This window comes from Lycorma delicatula, chromosome 4 (genome assembly GCF_047948215.1).
Source record: "Lycorma delicatula isolate Av1 chromosome 4, ASM4794821v1, whole genome shotgun sequence".
Classification (NCBI taxonomy): Eukaryota; Metazoa; Arthropoda; class Insecta; order Hemiptera; family Fulgoridae; genus Lycorma; species Lycorma delicatula.
Genome location: NC_134458.1, coordinates 4,268,498 through 4,290,182, shown reverse-complemented (window position 1 = coordinate 4,290,182; position 21,685 = coordinate 4,268,498). Strand labels below are relative to the sequence as shown.

The window sequence follows — 21,685 nt, the reverse complement described above, 5'->3', positions numbered from 1 at the left end:
CAACCGTGCCAAATAGCAGTTTGGCTGTAAGAGTGACGGCTTACGCGGTAACTAATACGATGAAAGTCAAATCTAAATTTGGTGGTAGACTGAAACTGAAAAAGGGCGGTAGATTAAAATTAAAGAAAGGTGGCAGCGGTACTGCTAAGAAAACTAGTAAAGAAAAAAAAATCAACTCGATACCGAAACGCGCTTTATACGATCATGAATCGATTGAGTACGCGAAACATTTGAAATTTCTACATTTTAGAGGTGTTTTTACGTCGGACGCTTTACCGAAAAAGATTAGAAAAAATGAACGCACTATAGTTAATTTAGACAGTTCAAACGATCGCGGTATGCACTGTGTTTGTTTTAAAATCAATAAAAATGTAGACTACTTTGATAGTGTATGTAATGCAACAATGATGCTACCAGCCCACAAGAGAGGTTCATGCGATTATAAGTATAGACAATGTTCACCCTCCTACACGATCGATGACATATCTTGGTGAAGAATCTAATGTAACTTACAATTATAATAAACATCAAGCCGACGACGGTGTAATTTGCGGGCGATTACGTTTAGAATTTTTATGCGAATAAGTTATATGTTTGTTTTTATTTTTTCCCCTAAATTGCTATGTCATGTCTATTATCGATCGACGGTAATAGTTCGGTAATTAAAAAATCATTTTTTCCTCCGATCGATCTTTCCGATGGGAAATATGAGTTGGGTTTAAAGCGGTCGATGACGGCCAACACTATTCCAAACGTCGAAAAGAATAAAAGCAATAAATTACGTTTCGCGTTCGATAGATATTAAAAAAGATGAAAATAATAATTATGAGATAAATAAAAAAATTACATAACCATACCGACAGGTAGTTACGACACTGAAAATATTGCTGAATATATACAGGTGAAATGAGAAAAAAAAGCATTTCTTTGAAGGCGAACAGCAATACATTACGGACTGAAATTAAAAGCACTGTACGGATAGATTTTTCAGATAGAGATTGTAGTACCGGCAGTTGTTGGGTTACGGATCGAGGATTCTCAAACCAAGTGTAATACATGTTTCACATCAAATAATAAATATCGCTCCTGTAAATGTAAACGTGTAAAATGTAATATTATTTCGGGTAGTTTTAGAAATGAAAATCAGGATTTATTTTATATGAGTTTCCATCGAGTGTAGATCCGGGTGATATGATTGAAGAATATCCATTTTATATTGAATTTCTACCGGTAGATGCGAGAGAAATTTATGATTTAGTGATACAGTCGATGATAAAATGATAATTTATTAAATCTAAGCGGGGAACGAGTTTCTATTGAAAAAAATGTAAATAAACTATTGTAATTGAATTTTTATTTTGTGTCAATAGATAAAAATGCTTTTTATACCTGAAAGTGACGATGGGTTTTTTGATAAAAAACGTTGCAAATTGACCGAAGAAAGCGTTAAAAAGTTAAAATTTCTAGGATTTGAAATGGTGAAGGGAAATTAAAAACAAAACATTATTGAAACGAAATGTTAAAAATTTTTGAGTAAATCTCGACGTTTCATGACCTTTTCTAACCGAAAAACACGAAAACCCAAGGATATATGTAAATATATGTGTGTGTATATATATATATATTGGCCTGTTTTTGATAAATTCGTATATTCGGATTACCTGAACTTTAAAATTTGAAGTTCGGCTTAAATATTTCGGTATATGGGACATCGATGCGATTGAACTTCAATGACGGGGAATGAAAATTATCCGCATCACGTTTCGTCAGTCTTGCATAACATCGCACTACAATATTACATATTAAGGTATATTCGAGCGTTTACAAGAAGCACGCAAGCGAAATTTCCGTGTTATCCGGTCTAAGTTTAGGCCTGAACCGATTATAATTCTACTAATCTTTATCTTTTATTTCCAGTGCAGAAAACGTTATCGGATTCAAAATTTATTTTTTCATTTATGAGTTTTGAACCGTGCGATTTTTTGTTTTTATATGTTTGTAAACGTTCCCGCGTATTCGTATTCGTATACTTTTATTAACTTCATTGTTTTATCGATTACATAATATTCATGTCCAGTGTTCAAAATAAGACGTGTGTAAGTTGATTTTTCTGGCCGATTCAACCTTATAGCAACTATATGTTGTTTGTCCCTAATTTGAAAATATTAATATTTAATTAAAAATTATTAATATTAAATATTAATATTAATATTCTGCAATTTAATTGCTTATTTAAACTAAAAATATAAAATTATTTTGTATTTTTGGTATCCTTTTCATTATCGGGAATGTGGGTTATGCGTTAACAATTTTAATCTGTTTTGTTTACTTATGATTAGATCGTAACGGTTTATACAATCTTTACTTTTGTTCTGATTACTCCTTGTAGGATCCTTATCTAATAATTCGAATTTATCGTATTGAATATTCGTATTTTACCTATGTAATTTTGTTTTCTCACAATTCGTATAGTGGACTTAATAATAATGAAAAAAGTGCACGAAGCAAAACTTGACTTTTATCCGCTTTTGTGATAACCGAATCGTTTTCCTGTATTTTTGTTTGTCGTTAATATGGAAATGAGGTTTATTATTCTTGTTATGTATTCTTTTATTTATTTAAAATGCAGAAAGAAAATACTCTGATCTTTAGTGAATTTTATAGCAAGTCCAAACTAAATGTTATCTAAGCTGAAAACAAATATTTTACAAACGAATATGGGATTACAGTGCAGATTCTAGTATCGACTTAGTCGATAAAATTATGCAAATATCACTAACTGATAAATCACGTATGATTTCCTTTGATATAAAAAAATATATAAAGGAACATTTCTGTAGATGAAGTCATTCGTATTAAACTGACTTTTTCTTTATTATATTTGTTGTGTGTTTGTCTTACGCTGTTTTTTAACGGTCTTGACGTAAACATCGGGTGGAATTTCTTGTAAAGCTTCCTTATTTATATTTATTTTTTCTTGAATTTTTTAAATTTTTTCATCAGTCTCCTTTACATGTTCGTACAATTTTTTTCACTTTTTCTTTGCGATTGTTAACTAATCTTTTATTACTGCTGCTACTGTATATCTGCTTTCAATAATGAATTCGTGTTAATATGTTCGTAAAGAATATCGACTTTTGTAACGGAGTGACTGTTACTATTGCACACGACAACTGCATATTTTATTTTCAACAGTTTCGTTTATAAATTACTACAGCTAGTAATTCCTTTTCTATTGTGGAATAATTCGTTTTGGTGTCACTAAAGGTTCCGACGTGGTGTGCAACGAATAGATCCGCACCGTTTTAATATCGACTCGATGCAGCTGCGATGGCGAAATTGCTGGCATCTGTTTTAAGGTTGAATTCTTACGTAAAATCTGGACGTCGGAGTATCGGCTAGTTTGACAAAATATTTTTACACTTTTCAAAACATTTTATATAATTTGGGTCTTTGATATTTATTTTTCCGTTCTTTTTTAAACACTTCATATGCGGTTTCGTTATATTAGCAAAATTTCCTGTAGCATCCTAATAAACCTAAAAATCCTGTATTTCTTTAGTAATCCTCGGTATCGGATAACGTTTAATTACATTGACCATATCTGGATCGGGTTTAACACCGGCTTCGGTCACAAGATGTCCTAAACAGGTGGACGATTTGATTTTCGACTTCATTTCTATATTTTTTGGGATATCGATAATTTCTCGTATAAACTGGAATGTCGTCTTTTGTCCGAATTTTATGTTTTATTCAGTAAGTAAATGTTAAATCGTTTCCTTCGAAGTGGAATATATCTACATAATTCTTTAATAACTTAAGTATTGCTTCTTTTTCTTCAGAATTCATATGATCCGTTCTGATCGTCGATAAATCTAACGTTTCCGTTCCGCGACTGATCATAATAAAATTACTACCTTTATATTATTAATATCTTTCATTTTATTATTATTATTACTATTATTTTTTTTTTGAGGTTTTTAGAGGCATCGACTATTTTGGTCATTAGCCCCATCAAACTTCAAAAAAAAACAAAATTAAAAAAAAAAGGTTCAATGATTCACATTCTCATGAATCAAAACTATTCAAAAATTTACATTCTTCTATAACTTCGAATCCAGAATATTACTTCGTAGGCTTTCCTTTAATGGTTATTGCAATCCTCTCAATAAAACTCTTACAACTAAATTACTAAATTACAAATAATTTAATATAATTAATTTGAATACTAAATTTTTACAAATGATTTTTCAAAATAAATTTTTACAAACTAAGAGAATATACTATTATTAATTAGGAGGTTAATTTGAAAATAAATTAGTTGCAATGCATTTTTGAGTTATATTTGTAGAAAATGTGCTTTTGAAGAAAAGAAAATTAGTTTTTTATACGATATAAAATTGCTAAATGGTGGACATATTAAAATTATTTTGAAATTGCTTATTGTTTTGTTAAAAATATTTATTTTTAACAAAGCCTTATTTCAAAGCCTTCAAAGTATAAAAATTAGCAGTATTTACGTTGAAGTACATGATAATTTCCTAATAAAAAATTTGTAATTAAATATATTGAGTGACAAGTAATTATTTAAAATTTTATTTAAATCTAACGTAAACTTAAAAAGGAAATACGTTTTCACGTTGTTGTTTACGCAAGGTATATTTATTCTTTTTGCCGCTTAATATGCAGTTAAGTGTAAAATATCTTTTTTAGTTTTGTTATGATTGTTGACAAAATTCCTGATAGGAAAGTTTTAAAATAAATAAAAGAAAAAGAACATAGTTTTAAAAAAAATTAAACAATAAATATTCTTTGTCAGAAATACTGACATTAAACTCTCATGAAAAAAATTCAAATTCAAATAAAGAGATTACATTTTTTATGTAATTAATATTTACTCCAATTTATCTTATGATAAATATAAAAAACATTTTAAGATTTTTCATTTAATTTTTTTTACAAATATTAAGATTTTGCTTTTATTTCAAAAGCTGGCAAATGTATTGCATAACTTACTCGGCTTTGCCCTTTATGGATTATTACTTCAGATACGCCATAGGATTATTAAATATTAATGATTTAATTGTGTAATATTTACAATTCAAATGTGAAAAAGATTAAAATTTTCAGTAAAAAAAGTTGGGTCCGTTTTGAATCCCTCGATGAAATGGTGTTTTTACCTCAAAAATAATGCAGTATTAAAAGTATAATTAAGAAAAAACGAAAAAATTCTTATTATCAGTAATCTATTTAAGAATTTAAATGTTATTACAAAAATAACTCAGTCAGCCTTCGTATGTTGGTGAGTAGGCATCGCTTCTGTTGATGTAAGCAAAGGTTCGTCAATAGGCAGTTCGTAGCGTATATTGTGGATCATTCTTAAAACATCGGATGCGATAAATTTGTTTAATCCCGTTCGACCAGTTGCATATGACCGGGTATCAATTACTTCATTCTTAGAAACGTGTTTAGTCATGTTCGACGGGTATGCGTGGTTAAAAAGATGTTTGTTAATCAGTTGCACATGACCGGTTTCAATTGTTTAATTTTTAGAACACCAGATGTCATAAATATGTTTTTTGAATTCAACCAGCTGTTTGTGGGTGTTTCGTGAGATGTGCTGAGTGGGCGCGCGTGGTTGTCTGACCGGGTGTAAATATTGCCCTGTAACCTAATGTCAAGACTGCATTTATTCATAATGCAACGAAGCATTTATTCACACACACACCCACACACCCACACACCCACACTAACACGCGCGCACACACACACACACACACACACTAAATATAGTTATTTGTTTAATGTTTTGTTTCGAATAAGATTTATTATATATAATATTGTATATTAAAATTTTACGATTTTTAATCACTTATATACCTCGGAACCTACAGTGGCTTTTTACACTTTAAATATTACTGATCCAGTACTACCAACGTTTGAAATATTCGAATTAATATTTATTGTGTAAAAAAAAATTAAGTTTGCAACTTGCTGATGGAAAAGGGAATTTCCAAGTTGGCGGATTGCATCATACGACCAAAATACTGCAATCCTATTGGTTGTTGATCCAGTATGCCTATTACCCTACTACTTATGTGCCAGCTCAGAAAAGTATCAATGTTGTAGATTAAACTTTATTAACGTGTGTACTCTATAGAAAACTTTACCTAATTAATAGCTACAGTATGTCGTATAAATATACATGTACGGTATAACGGTTACACATCTTCATAGGCACTACTAGTATATCTACTATTATATAAAAGTGCTATCAAAGTACCCCTCCTCTATGAATCATGAGACCTTGCCGTTGGTGAGGGGGCTTGAGTGCTCAGGGATACAGAGTAGCTGGACCGAAGGTGCAACCATATCGGAGAGGTATCTGTTGAGAGCCAGACTAAGGAATGATTCCTGAAAGAGGGCAGCAGCTCTTTCAGTAGTTGTTAGGGGCGTGAGTCAGGACGACTTAAACGGCCGTATCAACATCACTCAGTCCTCTGAGTACTGCGCAGCTGAAAGCAATGGAAAACTACAGCTACTTTTTTTCCAAGAAAATGTGGCTCTCTGCATTTTCACATAGCAATAATGGAGGCGCCTTCCTTGGTAAAATATTCCGGAGGTAAAATAGTCCCCCGTTCGGATCTCCGGGTGGGGACTACTAAGGAAGGGGTCACCAGAAAATTAAAAAGTAACATTCTACGAGTCGGAGCGTGGAATGTTAGAAGCTTGAAAAAGGTTGGTAGGCTAGAAAATTTAAAAAGGGAAATGGGTAGGACAAATGTAGATGTAGTAGGAATTAGTGAGGTTCGGTGGGAAGAGGAAGGCGACTTTTGGTCAGGTGATTTTAGAGTAATTAACTCAGCGTCAAATAATGGGCAGGCAGGAGTAGGTTTCGTGATGAACAAGAAGATAGGGAGGAGAGTGGAGTATTTCAAAACGCATAGCGATAGAATCATTGTAATAAGGATAAAATCAAAACCTAAACCGACAACGATTGTTAACATCTATATGCCTACAAGCGCCCATGATGATGATGAGGTAGAGTGTGTATACGAAGAGATTGATGAAGCAATTAAACACGTAAAAGGAGATGAAAATTTAATAATAGTTGGAGATTGGAATGCAAGCATTAGAAAAGGTAAAGAAGGAAATATAGTGGGTGAATACGGGCTGGGCAAAAGGAATGAAAGTGGGGACAGACTTATAGTTTTGCACGAAGTATAATTTAGTAATTGCCAACACCCAATTTAAAAATCATAATAGAAGAATATACATTGGAAAAAGCCAGGCGATACTGCAAGGTATCAGATAAATTATATCATGGTTAAGCAAAGATTTAGAAATCAACTTGTTCACTGCAAAACTTACCCTGGAGCAGACATTGATAGCGACCATAATTTGGTGATAATAAAATTTAGATTGCGGTTTAAAAACCTGAAGAAAAGGTGTCAGATGAATCGGTGGAATTTAGAGAAGCTTGAGGAAGAGGAGGTAAAGAAGATATTTGAGGAGGACATCGCAAGAGGTCTGAGTAAAAAAGATAAGGTAGAAAATGGAGAAGAAGAATGGGAGAATGTTAAAAAGGAAATTCATAAATCAGCAGAAGCGAACTTAGGCGGAACAAAGAGAACTGGTAGAAAACCTTGGATTTCAGACGATATATTGCAGCTGATGGATGAACGTAGAAAATATAAGAATGCTAGTGTGAAGAAAGTAAAAGGAATTATCGACAATTAAGAAATGCTATAAACAGGAAGTGTAAACTAGCGAAAGAAGAGTGGATTAAAGAAAAGTGTTCAGAAGTGGAAAGAGAAATGAACATTGGTAAAATAGACGGAGCATACAGGAAAGTTAAGGAAAATTTTGCGGTACATAAATTAAAATCTAATAATGTGTTACATAAAGATGGTACACCAGTAAATAATACGAAAGGTAAAGTCGATAGATGGCTGGAATATATTGAAGAGTTATACGGAGGAAATGAATTAGAAAATTGAGGAAGAAGAGGAAGTTGAGGAGGATGAAATGGGAGAAACAATACTGAATTTAAGAGAGCATTAAAAGATTTAAATGGCAGAAAGGCTCCTGGAATAGACGGAATACCTGTAGAATTATTGCGCAGTGCAGGTGAGGAAGCGATTGATAGATTATACAAACTGGTGTGTAATATTTATGAGAAAGGGGAAGTCCCGTCATAATTCAAAAACGTGTTATGGTCATGATACCAAAGAAAGCAGGGGCAGATAAATGTGAAGAATACAGAACAATAGTTTAACTAGTCATGCCTCAAAAATCTTAACTAGAATTCTATACAGAAGAATTGAGAGGAGAGTGGAAGAAGTGTTAGGAGAAGACCAATTTGGTTTCAGGAAAAGTATAGGGACAAGGGAAGCAATTTTAGGCTTTAGATTAATAGTAGAAGGAAGATTAAAGAAAAACAAACCAACATACTTGGCGTTTATAGACCTAGAAAAGGCATTCGATAACGTAGACTGAAATAAAATGTTGAGCATTTAAAAAAAATTAGGGTTCAAATACAGAGATAGAAGAACAATTGCTAACATGTACAGGAACCAAACAGCAAGAGTAATAATTGAAGAACATAAGAAAGAAGCCGTAATAAGAAAGGGAGTGCAACAAGCATGTTCCCTATCCCCGTTACTTTTTAATCTTTACATGGAACTAGCAGTTAATGATGTTAAAGAACAATTTAGATTCGGAGAAACAGTACAAGGTGAAAAGATAAAGATGCTACGATTTGCTGATGATGTAGTAATTCTAGCCGAGAGTAAAAAGGATTTAGAAGAAACAATGAACGGCATAGATGAAGTCCTACGCAAGAACTATCGCATGAAAATAAACAAGAACAAAACAAAAGTAATGAAATGTAGTAGAAATAACAAAGATGGACCGCTGAATGTGAAAATAGGAGGAGAAAAGATTATGGAGGTAGAAGAATTTTGTTATTTGGGAAGTAAAATTACTAAATATGGACGAAGCAGGAGCGATATAAAATGCCGAATAGCACAAGCTAAACGAGCCTTCAGTAAGAAATATAATTTGTTTACATCAAAAATTAATTTAAATGTCAGGAAACGATTTTTGAAAGTGTATGTTTGGAGTGTCGCTTTATATGGAAGTGAAACTTGGACAATCGGAGTATCTGAGAAGAAAAGATTAGAAGCTTTTGAAATGCGGTGCTATAGGAGAATGTTAAAAATCAGATGGGTGGATAAAGTGACAAATGAAGAGGTATTGCGGCAAATAGATGAAGAAAGAAGCATTTGGAAAAATATAGTTAAAAGAAGAGACAGACTTATAGGCCACATACTAAGGCATCCTGGAATAGTCGCTTTAATATTGGAAGGACAGGTAGAAGGGAAAAATTGTGTAGGCAGGCCACGTTTGGAGTATGTAAAACAAATTGTTGGGGATGTAGGATGTAGAGGGTATACTGAAACGAAACGACTAGCACTAGATAGGGAATCTTGGAGAGCTGCATCAAACCAGTCAAATGACTGAAGACAAAAAAAAAAATCAAAGTACCGACATTCATTTCATGAGAATGTATAAGTAAGGTCAATCTTAGTTAATATTCTCGCTGTCTATGCATTATTTGTTTTTAAAGCCGTTAAATATTTTCTTAAGGAATCTTTTCTTATTAACTGCAAAAAAATATGTGATTATATTATGAGGAATAAAAGTGATTTTTCCATGCGTAGAACAGATTAAACAGTTACTGTAAGCAGTCTTTTTATAACGTCAAATTTGATTATAATAATAAAAATTCATACGCTATAAAAAACATTGATCCAAAAACCTTCTGTGATGCGCTTGAAAACGTTCTTGTTAAAAAATGACTTTAGTTTCTAAACTAATTTGATGCAGATACATTCAGAAGTAGTATTTGTTGATATACTGATTTTTATAATAATAATAATTATTATTACATCGTATGATAAATTTACCGAGTAATTATTAATTATGAAGCTATTTTGTAGAACTATTCATTTTATTGTAGGTAACTTATGTTATTTTTGACTTTATTATATAGCATGATTATGTTTATTAATTTTTTACGATCAATCCACCGCATACGCCTAAAGCTTGCGCTTGAGATTACGAATTTTTTTTTTCTGAGCTTATGTTAAAGATTTGACCGCTAATGTGAATGTAAAATGTATTTCTGTCCAGAACTTTGTATTTTTTATTTAATTATAAAAAGACCGATTATGTAGTACTAATTAGCATCTGTTTACTATATACTACTTTACTTTTTATAAAAACTGAAAATTTTAGACTTCGTACAAAACATCTTAACCGATGAAAGATCCATGTAGACGTTTGTATGTGAACTGAACATCTGATTTGTCTGTATGTTACAGAAAACATGTTAGGATTTCCACCGTTAGTAGTATCTTTGTTATCGGAAAAAGCTGATGGACTCAAAGCCGATAAACGATATTTTATTAAGATGTGAATTTTTCTTCTGAATTTTGGAAAGCGTATTCAATTATTACACGACCTGATTCCTAATTCTTCGCTTTCTAAGTTGCAGCGTTAAAGTATAGACGCTATGATTTGTAGCACGATTAAAAAATTGCGACCTTGAAACAAAAAATTAAAATAAAAGAAACTGAAATAGATGTTAGAATTGCCAGATTAAAAATCTGTTAAATTACAGTAAATTAATTCTGTTATAATAATTTAGTCGCTAAATCAAGACGAATTCAATACACTCTTGACAATTTAATTTAATTCCATTCAGGTAGTGTCGCTATGAAAGAAATTATGCAAATATAGGTTCTGGGATGATCCAAGAGTATGATAATAGGGAGCGTTATTTATTATTAGTATTCATAGGTAAGTCCTTTCCCACTTTCCAAAATTATTGTTGATTTTAACTTGTTGTATGTTTGTCAGGTTACGGTAATGTAGCACCAAGGACTGAATGGGGTAAACTCGCAACAATTTTGTATGCTATTGCAGGGATGCCGCTTTTCCTTCTTTATCTGTCAAATATCGGGGATCTCCTGGCGAAGAGCTTCAAATGGACTTATGCCAAGTGTTTTCTCTGCCGTGGCTGTGCAAGGCGTCGTAGACATGAACAGCAGGTACGTTGTTTTTCTCTGCAGCATTTGTAATTCATAATTATACGAAGGTCAGTCGGATAATTAATTTCAATCGTACTTAATTACTTTCCGGCAACGAATAAAACATTCTTGCGTAGTGATAAAATCGGAAACAATGTTTTAATCTTGTCGCACAAATTTTTAACTGCGAGCGATTCAGTAAGAGTATGGTATTCCCCGAAACCTGTTGTAGCATTACAAGTGCTGTCGAAAGTAGAAATTTCTGCAGAAGTGCATTTTTGTGAACGAGGAATCTCAGTTCACAAGAAATTACCGAGTCCTCGACAAATTACTGAGGTACGGTTGTAGGTTGAAAATTATACTATAAAGTGTAACCAAATTGTAAATAATAAATAAAAATTGTAACGGAGAATTCAAAGAATTTAAGTTTTAGCAAACAGCATTCTAACCCCCCCCCCCGTTCTGTTAGGACTAGTCGGCCTCCGAGAACGTTTCCCTATGCAGACAGAGAAAGAAAATATAAGTTTGAATTTATGTTCTCCAGAAGACAAATCCTGATATTCTTACTACTCTGTATAGTTAGATTATATTACGTTACATTATACTATTTTATTATGAATAGCATCGCTTTTTAATTTAATAATTAATTATTCGACTCCACCCGAGCGAATAATATTATCTTATAGATTCATTCTTTATTTTTCAACGAATAGTATATATTTTTGAAGCACCTTCATATCATGAGTTATTTATAAGAAGTATATACTTTTGAATTATTATTTTTTAGTTTCACTAAATTTCAATATTATTTATAAAATGTGGAATTAGCCATGGTAATATGCTATTCCTTGAAAAATAAAGAACCGTTTGGTAACAAGAATATATTTTTTTGTATTTTACTACTTTGTCGGATTCAATACTTAATTTGAATAATAGTTTTATAATATTATATCGCACGGTGTTATAATCCCATTTATAAAATACTGATGTATTATTATAAAATTAACAGGAACTTGAAAAAAGACAGGTCGGGGTAGATGCGGTGTGATAGTCAAGTCTTGTAGATTCATTAGCTACTTAAACTACTAAATCATACATAAACTATTAAATCTGCACAGGTTACGTGTAGCTTCATGTTTTTAACTTCAGTAGTGCGTAAATGTTATAATAAACATTAACGATTACTAACAGTAATCCGTCAGTTGCACTACACTTCCAGATAAATTAGTATAATAATGTAATAATAACAGCGATTATATTTTAACTTCTACAATAAGAATACTGACACAATCTTATGCGGCATTATTATTTGTAATTATTGCTGTCATAAAAAAAAATTGTTTATAAAAAGATTTAAATATTAATCAGAATGTTTATTAAACTAATAAAATACACCTAATTTTCTAAATACGTGCTCGGTAATTCCAGATCTATATTTTCAGAAGAACTATTATACTACACTATATACTAAACTATATACTATATAATGAAATTCCTTCATCGATAAAAATTCTATTCATCCATGTACTCCCTCAGTTGACACAGAGATATAAGCTGTTTTTAAGTTCCTTAAAAAAACTTTTGTCAAAAAAAAGTACTGCCGTGTGCTAAAAAACTTTTTCCAGTGTCATGTTATCTTAACCAAAAATAGCTTTCTTTCTTTCTTTCTTCACAAGTTTTATACGATAGTAAGAGCTATTATAAAATGGAGAATAATACATTTACAAACAAATTTAAAAAAAATTCTACAAGAGTGAACCGATTACACATTTCTAAAAAAAATTACATTATATATATATATATATATATATATATATAAAATAAAAAATCATATTTTACTTGAAAATATTATCTTTATTAATTTTTTGGGTTAACCAATCAACTATACAAACTTATAAATTAAATACATAACATTTCACTTAGAATTCTCTAAGCTTCCTCAGGTGACAATAGACAATCATACAAAATTCTCTTACATACTAATATACGAGGTGCGACAATAAAGTAATGAGACTGATTTTTCTTTGCAAGATGTGGCAACCCTGCAGCTTGCGTAGGCACACCAACTTTGACTTTGGTCTATAAGCTACTTCTAGTCCAAGCGGCACATTGATGCACTGCTCAGTCTTGAGTTGTGCTGTAATAAGTGAACACGTGTTGTGTCTCTCGTCACAGAAATGAAACCGCAAAATATTTCGCAACGGTATGCCATTTCTTTTTGCGTTAAATTGGGTGAAAACGCGACGACAACTTACGGTAAGCTTCAGAAAGCTATTGGAGAGGAGGTTATGTCAAGAGCTCAAGTTTTTCGGTGGCATAAAAATTTTAGTGAAGGCAGAACGAATGTTGAAGATGAAGACCGCAGTGGACGACCATCAACCTCACGGACAGATGTCAACTTGACCAGAGTGCGTGAAATCGTACGATCTGATCGAAGATTATCCGTGAAAATGATCGCAGAAGAATTCAACATCGATCGAGAAACGGTTCGTCTAATATTAACTGAAGATCTTGGTATGAGAAAGATTTGTGCAAAAATGGTCCCCAACAATCTCACACAACACCAGCGAGAAACACGGAAAAATGTGGCAGCCGATCTGTTAGAGCAAACGGAAATCAATCCAGATTTGTTGAGCCGTGTTATCACTGGTGATGAAGGTTGGTTGTTTCAATACGATCCAGAGACAAAACGACGAAGTTCGCAATGGTGCTCAAAGGGATCACCCTTTACTCACATGTCAAAGTCAAAAGTGAAATGCATGCTTGTGTGCTTCTTCGATTCCAAGGGAATTGTTCATAAAGAGTGGGTGCCTTCTGGACAAACAGTTAACCAATATTTCTTCAAAGAAATTTTAGAAAGACTTCGTAAACGAGTTCTTCGTGTCCGTGCCAAGATTGCTGATAATTGGATTCTGCATCACGATAATGCGCCATCCCATACTGCTCTGTCAGTACAGCAATTTTTAACCTAAAACAAATTTCAGTAGTACTACAGCCACCTTATTCACCAAATATCGTTCCGTGCGACTTTTTTCTATTTCCAAGAGTCAAAATGACGGTCAAGGGACACCATTTTGAAACAACACAAGATGTCCAAAAAGCTGTGACGAGGGTCTTGGAGGATATTACAGAAGATGAGTTCCAGAAATGTTACCATCAATGGCAGAAGCGCTGGGATAAGTGTGTGCAATCAGAGGGGAACTACTTTGAAGGAGACAACACTAAACATGACTAAAACGGTAAGCAACATTTTTTTTCACATCAGTCTCATTACTTTATTGTCGCACCTCGTATATATATATATATATACTTGATAAAGATTTTACAGAGCTCTATCCTAGCAGTCGAATAAGTAATTCTATTTTAATTACTTGCTTTATCATCGTCTTATTTTTTCTTGTTTTTGTTGAGAGCACACTTTTTTAAGGCAAAAAAGTAGAAAACGTTTTAACTGCTTCTTCCGTTTTTTTTCAAAATTTGTTTACTACTTCGTCCAGTGAAAGTTTAGTGCAGTAATTAAAATTAATTTCAATATAGAGAAGAGGATAGACATATTCACTCATTCGTATTGGTTATTTCAGTCGATCTGTTTTTTTATTTATAGATAATCTTTTTTAATAAATAAATGAATCTCGGTCGATATTGAATTAAAAAACATAGTTACAGACTGTATGTAATTTTTCAGAAACTATTGTAATTTTCAAATTTTAATTATTCATTAAATTATTAATGATTCATTAGTGATTCTTATGATGTTCAGTATTTAAAGTTTGGGAGTTTTGAATTTATTGTTACCGTTCGTGTGAAGTCTTTATGTTACTGTGAAAAATGATCAAATTAACTACGTACAAGTATTCATCGATGACAGATTGCTGTAGGTCGGCTGTATTCAGGCACTTAATAATCGCATTTCAAAATTTAATTGTAATCTTTATGATTCAAAGTAGATTTGCTCAATCTACGTTTTAAAAATTTTTTTTTCGTCCGATCGATCGATTAAACTATGATTTAAAATTAAACTACGGTCTTTCATGCCGGTAAAATATATACGAGGTTTGTGTCAGATCATTTGTGCGTCGGCAGAAATCAATTGTAAGTTTTACGGCATGCAGGGCGATTAGAACCGACCCTAAGGGTTTTTTATCGAATTTAAATTTTTACATGTTCGATTTTAAATCCTTTCTTTATATTTTTCCGGGTCGTAGTACAGCGGTAAGTGTCGTTCAATAGAAATAATAAAAATAATATCTATCGACTATCACTTGTGAGTTACGATTAATACGCAAACGAAATCATTTTAATTGCGGGTCCGTCCCCGGGGGCGAACCCGAAAATTAAGCATTACTCAACCCCGGGAGGTGCCTTCGAGCTCGGAGAATCCAGAGTCCCCGTGCATCATCACCGTCGCCCATCTACGCCAACGCGGACGAACGACGGCTCCGCAGGAGGCTGTCCTTCACCCCTTCGCTCTCCCGTCCAAGTCTTCGCCTCAACTCTGGGCTTTTACCACGGTTAATCTGACATCAACGGCTCTACTTCAATCACGCTCACGCTAGGCATCTCCTTGCATGCTAGCTTCTGACTCCTTAGTTTTTAGAATATCTCTGACAAACCTTCTTACAGCGTCCCGGTTCTGAGCGACCCTTTAGCATATGAACTATACTATTCTCCGGGGTCAAACCTTCCACGTAGAGCTGTCGTCTCACATGCACCCATCTGTCGCACATATAAAAATTGTGTTCAGGAGTGTCCATACTAACGTACACGAACACTTTCTAACAATCATTTTTAAATTTAAAATCTGTTCAAAAATAAAATAATTGAATTTCCTCTAAATTTATAGACATTTTTTTAAACTTTTAAAGGAGAGCCAGAGCTCTCATGTAAAAGTATTCTTAGAAAGTAGTAATAACATATAAATAAACTATTTTTATTTAGTATTTTAAAGATTACTTAAAATAAAAAGCAATGCACTTAGTAAAAATAAATTAAAATAAAAATTTTGAAAAATTATTGTAAATTTGTGTTTATTTAATAATACTAAAAAGTGCTCTTTCATGTTATCGGTTTAAAAATGAATCTTTCTGGAACAAAACTAATTTTTTTCTTCTTTAATGTAAAATAGTAATATTTTAAAACACCGCAATAATAATGAACATTGTCGTGACCTTTTTTAAAATTAATATTTGAGGTAGTAGTATTCATCCCTAGGAGTCGTCGCTGTTTCAAGATACTGGAAGTAATACCTATTTTAATGATATTTACTTCGCTGTAAATACTTCAAATTAACCGACATTGTTTTATAATTCTCAGATCAAAAATCAAACTATTTAAATAATTTTTTAAATGAGAGTATATTTAAAAAAAAGATAAAACCGGAATTCACAATTGTTGAAAACATTCTCTGATAAAATGCCTAAATGTTTAATTTCTTAAAATTATTTGAAATACCAATATTTAAGAAAAGTATGCAATACAACTCGATGAAAACTTTAAAAAATATAACTTAATGTAGTTAAAAAACACATTTTATCAAAGTAGCGGTATGTTTCTTAGAAAGATTTGCAAATATTTTCTGCTAAGATGAAAATCAGTTCTATTTTATTCGGTATTATAATTAAGTATATAGCAATGAAATGAAAGATAGATATATAGAGAGAAAGAGTGAGAGAGAGAGAGAGAGAGAGAGAGAGAGAGAGTGTGAGAGAGCGCGCGCGTGCGAATCGATTGTTCGCTTGAAGGTTTAAAAGTTGAGCCCTGAGGGTCAAGAAATACTGAGTTAGTTATTCTTCCCCACTATCTCTATCGTGTAATAATAAAACTCTCACCGTAATTAAATTATTTAATTTATAATACTAAGTTCATAATGAAGCATACGCAGTGTGTCCTATACCAGCTTTACAGATTGCAGTTAGAGATATCACATGTGTTTATTAAAAACATTAAAAAATAGATGAAAAAGCGTATATATATGCCATTACTCGATTTCATATGAATTATACATTCAACCGAAGTAAGGTTGTCAGAATCTAAAAACTTTATTTTTCCAGGTTTCCCGAATAAAGGTCTCAGATAAAAGCATTTTATTACAAACCGCCTAAAACATAAAAAAAAAGTTTCTGTTTATTTTTCTGATGGGCTGTGTTCTAAATAGGTAAATTATGAATATTGATTTTTCAAAGATATGTATATTACGGTCGTTAGATTTATGTAAACTATAATATAAAGTGATTTTTTATCACTCAAATTAAAAAAATTAAATATTTCAATTGAAGAAGGTATCTTTTCATAGAAGTGTTACTTTTTAAGTTGCAAAAATAGTTTGTAAAATTTGGCTTTAGATCAAAAAGGGCAAAAAAAACTTTAAAAAAGATTTCCATCAATTTTTCATTAAATTGAACGCGATACATCTCAAATTAATAAAAGTTTCGATAAATTGAATTTATACTTTTGGTACTTTTACTGCATACTAGTTTTCAAGACGGTTTGTGAAAAGCTTCTTTTCACGTCTTTGGCAGTGAAGTCCCAGTTCTTTTTTTGGTGGCATTTTAAGGTCGCGTTGTAGTATGCCATTTATAACTCCTTCCCTTAGTTAAATGTTAATTTTATAAAAAATTCCCAATTTCAACTCACATTTAACGGGTTAATAAAGGATTACAAATAATTTAAAATCACGCACACTCTTAAGTATTATCGTTAATTGTGTACAATAAATTCCCTACTTAAGAATAAAAACAGTTCTTTGTAAGCTGAATCCGAGCGATTGAATGTTTTGATAAAGTCGACAGAAAAGGTTTATGAAACTTTCTCGCTCTCAGGACTTCTATTTGCACAAAAAGATCAGATGAGTACTTGTAGCGGCGGGAGGAGGATATTATTATTGAATTATAAATGTTCATGCGGGTTTCAAATAGTGGAATACAAAAATGGGTTATTATTCTTCTTTTTTTTGTTATATTTGGATTGGTGAAGAGAACGACATGAGACCGCTTCATTTCTCAACTTTCTATTAAGCCTGACACGGGACGCCTGTTATTTTTGAAAATAACAAATGCTATTTTCAGGAGCGACTGACACGTCATGTCGGATCGCCTTTAACGACGGCTTGGCACCTCATATACCTACACCTCATTGCGGTATATAAAGAAAGAAGGTTTAAGCGTTTAACATAAAATAAGTTAGTATATATACGCATAGCGTTAGTGTACCCGTAGTGTATAGTGGTTTGTTAGAGTGCGAATGGCTGAACCGGTTTTCATAAATCTTATGTTAAAAAGTTCATTATGATCGTCAAGTTGATGTCGAGTTCTGACCCTGAAATTTTGTGAAACTTTTTCATGCAACTTTTTAAAAATCTGCATTCAGATTAATGATGTGCCTACTCATCCGATTGCATTTTACTTCATAAAAACTTATTTATTCTATCTACAAATGTGTCGATGTAATTTTGAAATGACTAGTGTGAAGTTCTGTTACCCGGTATCGTGTTTATGTAAAAATCTGACTTCTTTATTTCTGTATTAATTTTTAATAATATACATTTGAATATTGATATTTTTTAATCTACGAGGAAATTTGTTTGATCGTGTTTTTTTTCTGATGAATAGAATATCGATGAAGTGAGAGAAGGGGAAGAAAGTGATAGCGATGATGAGGATCCACAAACTGTAACAGTACCCATAACACTCTGTCTTGCCATCATGGTCGGGTAAGTATACATCTTTCTGTTAACTAAGTTCGTCAACTGATCTCATGAGGTTCATAATATGATCTCTTGTCTTCCGAAAACTTAAAATTTATTTTGGTAATTAAGAGTTAATAACTACACCCTTTCCTTACCATCAGTTATTTAATCAATTTGATACTTCTTCCATCCTTTTCTGTTTGGGGTAGTCTTTTAATTTCAAAATATTTACTGCATTCTACATCCTTGATTAACTATTGTCTATTCAGAAACCAAGTACACTAAAAAAAAAAATGGTTGTTGAAATTCACTTCACGATGATTGTTGATTCACGCATCAATTTTCAGCTTGTTTGTTTTTACACTTATTAATATTTAATTTTTTCCTACCTTATTCGGCTGAAAATAGAAAAAGTTCTCAATTTTTACCTCCACGGTACGTTGCTCTTTCTGATTGTTCTCTGTTATGAAATCGTGCATCTTATTGCAAAATGACTTTAGGCTTAACCTACTTTTTTAACTGTATTGAAATTTCAAATTTATCTATAAGCTGTAATGAATTTTCTGACAGTACTTTACAACAATTCTGTTACAAAAATATTTATCGATGAGTCATCATGTTCATTTTAACTTGAAATGAAAGAATATCCTAGTTTGTAAAATTCATATTTTGATGTAATTTTTGTAGAATTCTATTTGTTTACTTTAAGAAAAATTGTAGAAAACAATGAGAGATAGAAGATTTGAGAGAAAGTGGGACCCATTTTTTACTGTCATTATGACTTTTTACTTAACGTTACCAACCTTCCTTAACGTTACCAAACCTTCACTGCCTTCTACTCACCCTCGTATTAATTCCTCTGTGTGTTGTTTAAATTATTTTCTTGTATCTTAACTATTTTACTTTATCAGAGGTAATTATTATTTTATTACATCGTTTTTTTAGCTTATTGTAGTAGTTTTGAACTAGTTTTCATGAATAAAACCTCCCTTTGGTTTTACTCAAGAGGACTTTGAGTATCTCCAAGTGTTTAAAACTGTATTTTTTTTTTAAGTTTTAGATTTGCGATTAATTTTTTAGTTTAAATTTAATGTTTTAATTCTTTTTAACCCGGGTAGGTATTTTACAGATTATTTTCTTCAGTTTTATCATCATAAGTCTCGCACACTATATCGTCATTGCAAATTAATAAACCCGAGCCATCGCTGTCAAGTGAGTGGGATCTGCAGAAAGTCTGTGATCATCGTTTTAACTCTAGCCTTTCCTGAGAAATATGGTTCTTTACTCAAAATTTTTCCTAAGAGACTGTATAATTTGAATGATTTATGAATTCACTGTTTTCGTGTTAAAACACTGTTATAACAGTAATAACAAGTTAATACCACAAGTAATAACAAGTTACAAGTTAACAGTTTAATTGTTATATTGATTTAAAAAAAAAGGATTTTAAAACACTAAATGAATAAACCTAAATCAGTTAAAACGTTAAAAGAAACTATATTCGAATACGAGTTACAAAATAACTTAATCTATGATTTAAAGTTAAAAAAAATTATGCATCTTTAAACATCAATTATATTGTCGTGTGTTCGTAGCTCGATCAAGATATTGAGAGACTAACAATAAAAAATGTTTATGTAATTACAGTTTATTAGTTTAAGAACATAAAAAAAATAAGACAAATAAAAAATAATAATAATAATAATAAGCAGCAAACATCAACAGTAATAATAATAACAACAATTATAAACGTCAATAGTGAAAATAATCAATAAATTACATACAGAATAGAATTTCCATTAACAGGATTTATTTAAAGGTAGTTGAAATCATAAAAGCCAGAATTAAGTCCTATTGACAAAAGACATCTTAGTGACCGCTAACATTAACACCTTTAACAGCTAGTATTGTATCAGCCACCAGATAATACAAGTCTAAATTTCATTCGCCGCAAATACTTTTCCTGTTTACAAGTAAAACTCTCCTAAAAATTTATGAATGAGTTTAGTACTTTTTCTCTTTCACTAATTGCCTATCAGTAACTCAGCGAACAACTTCCTACATTTACTCACTGTCCATACTGGAATGCTTGTGATGTCACTTCAATCGCGTCAAACACTACGCTTATACTTGCTTCATACTCACTAAAAGCTCGCTTAATACTGATCTTAACTCGCCGGTCCTGGAGTATTTCTACTCGTATCCTTTTGACCTGCAGAACCAGACCCAAATTCCTTAACTGTTGAAGCGTGAGAATTATCGTCCGCGTCCTTACATTTTCCCATAAATTCCTACCCTGATCCGGTAACCCTTCTGATCAAACAACAGCTGTTGCAGGTCTGTCATGGGCTGTATTATAAAGAACGATTGCTAAACGAACCTGTTAGCCTTAGGAAAAGGATCCCTTCTGAATTCATTTCATAGTTACTTTCTACTACTACTAGTTTCTTCTTAATTGGCAGGGATCCGTCACTCAGGTCCGTTATACAGGTGTTTCTACATTTGTTAAAAACCAGAAATAAACTGATTTCAGAAAAATGGTAACAGCTCATAAAATAATTTGAAATTTTTGTACAGAACAAAGTTAGTTTAAGTTGAATTAAAATCTTAGGGAGATCGAATGTGTAATGTATTTAATAAGGTGAGATCTAAGTTTTGTGATGTGCCTAGAAGGTAAAAATATCAGGCAACATTTTACGTTCTCACTCCGATAACATTTAAAAATAATTCTATCCTGAGAAAAAAACAAAGTTGATGCGAGTCAAAATGAACCGATTCGTTTTTCAGTAAAAAATTCAAACTGGTGTTTTAATTTTTTTGTGAATCTTCATTCCTAAATATGTGTACTCGAGTAGATTTACTTTCTTTTTGAAAGCATATTTCATTATTTTATCTTAACATAATT

At 31.9% G+C, this 21,685-nt stretch overlaps 1 protein-coding gene across 8 annotated transcripts in view; it reads left to right on the top strand.

Annotated features, from left to right (window-relative positions):
• sand (potassium two pore domain channel sandman) overlaps positions 1-21,685 on the top strand; it is a 109,716-nt gene that overhangs the window by 35,385 nt on the left and 52,646 nt on the right. For 7 of the 8 annotated variants that reach the window (XM_075362179.1, XM_075362181.1, XM_075362176.1 and 4 more), the window contains 2 exons: positions 10,927-11,117; positions 18,704-18,804. In XM_075362179.1, the coding sequence (XP_075218294.1) occupies positions 10,927-11,117; positions 18,704-18,804 (292 nt within the window). The remainder of the gene's footprint in view (positions 1-10,926; positions 11,118-18,703; positions 18,805-21,685) is intronic. The other variant, XM_075362183.1, reaches the window with a different exon arrangement.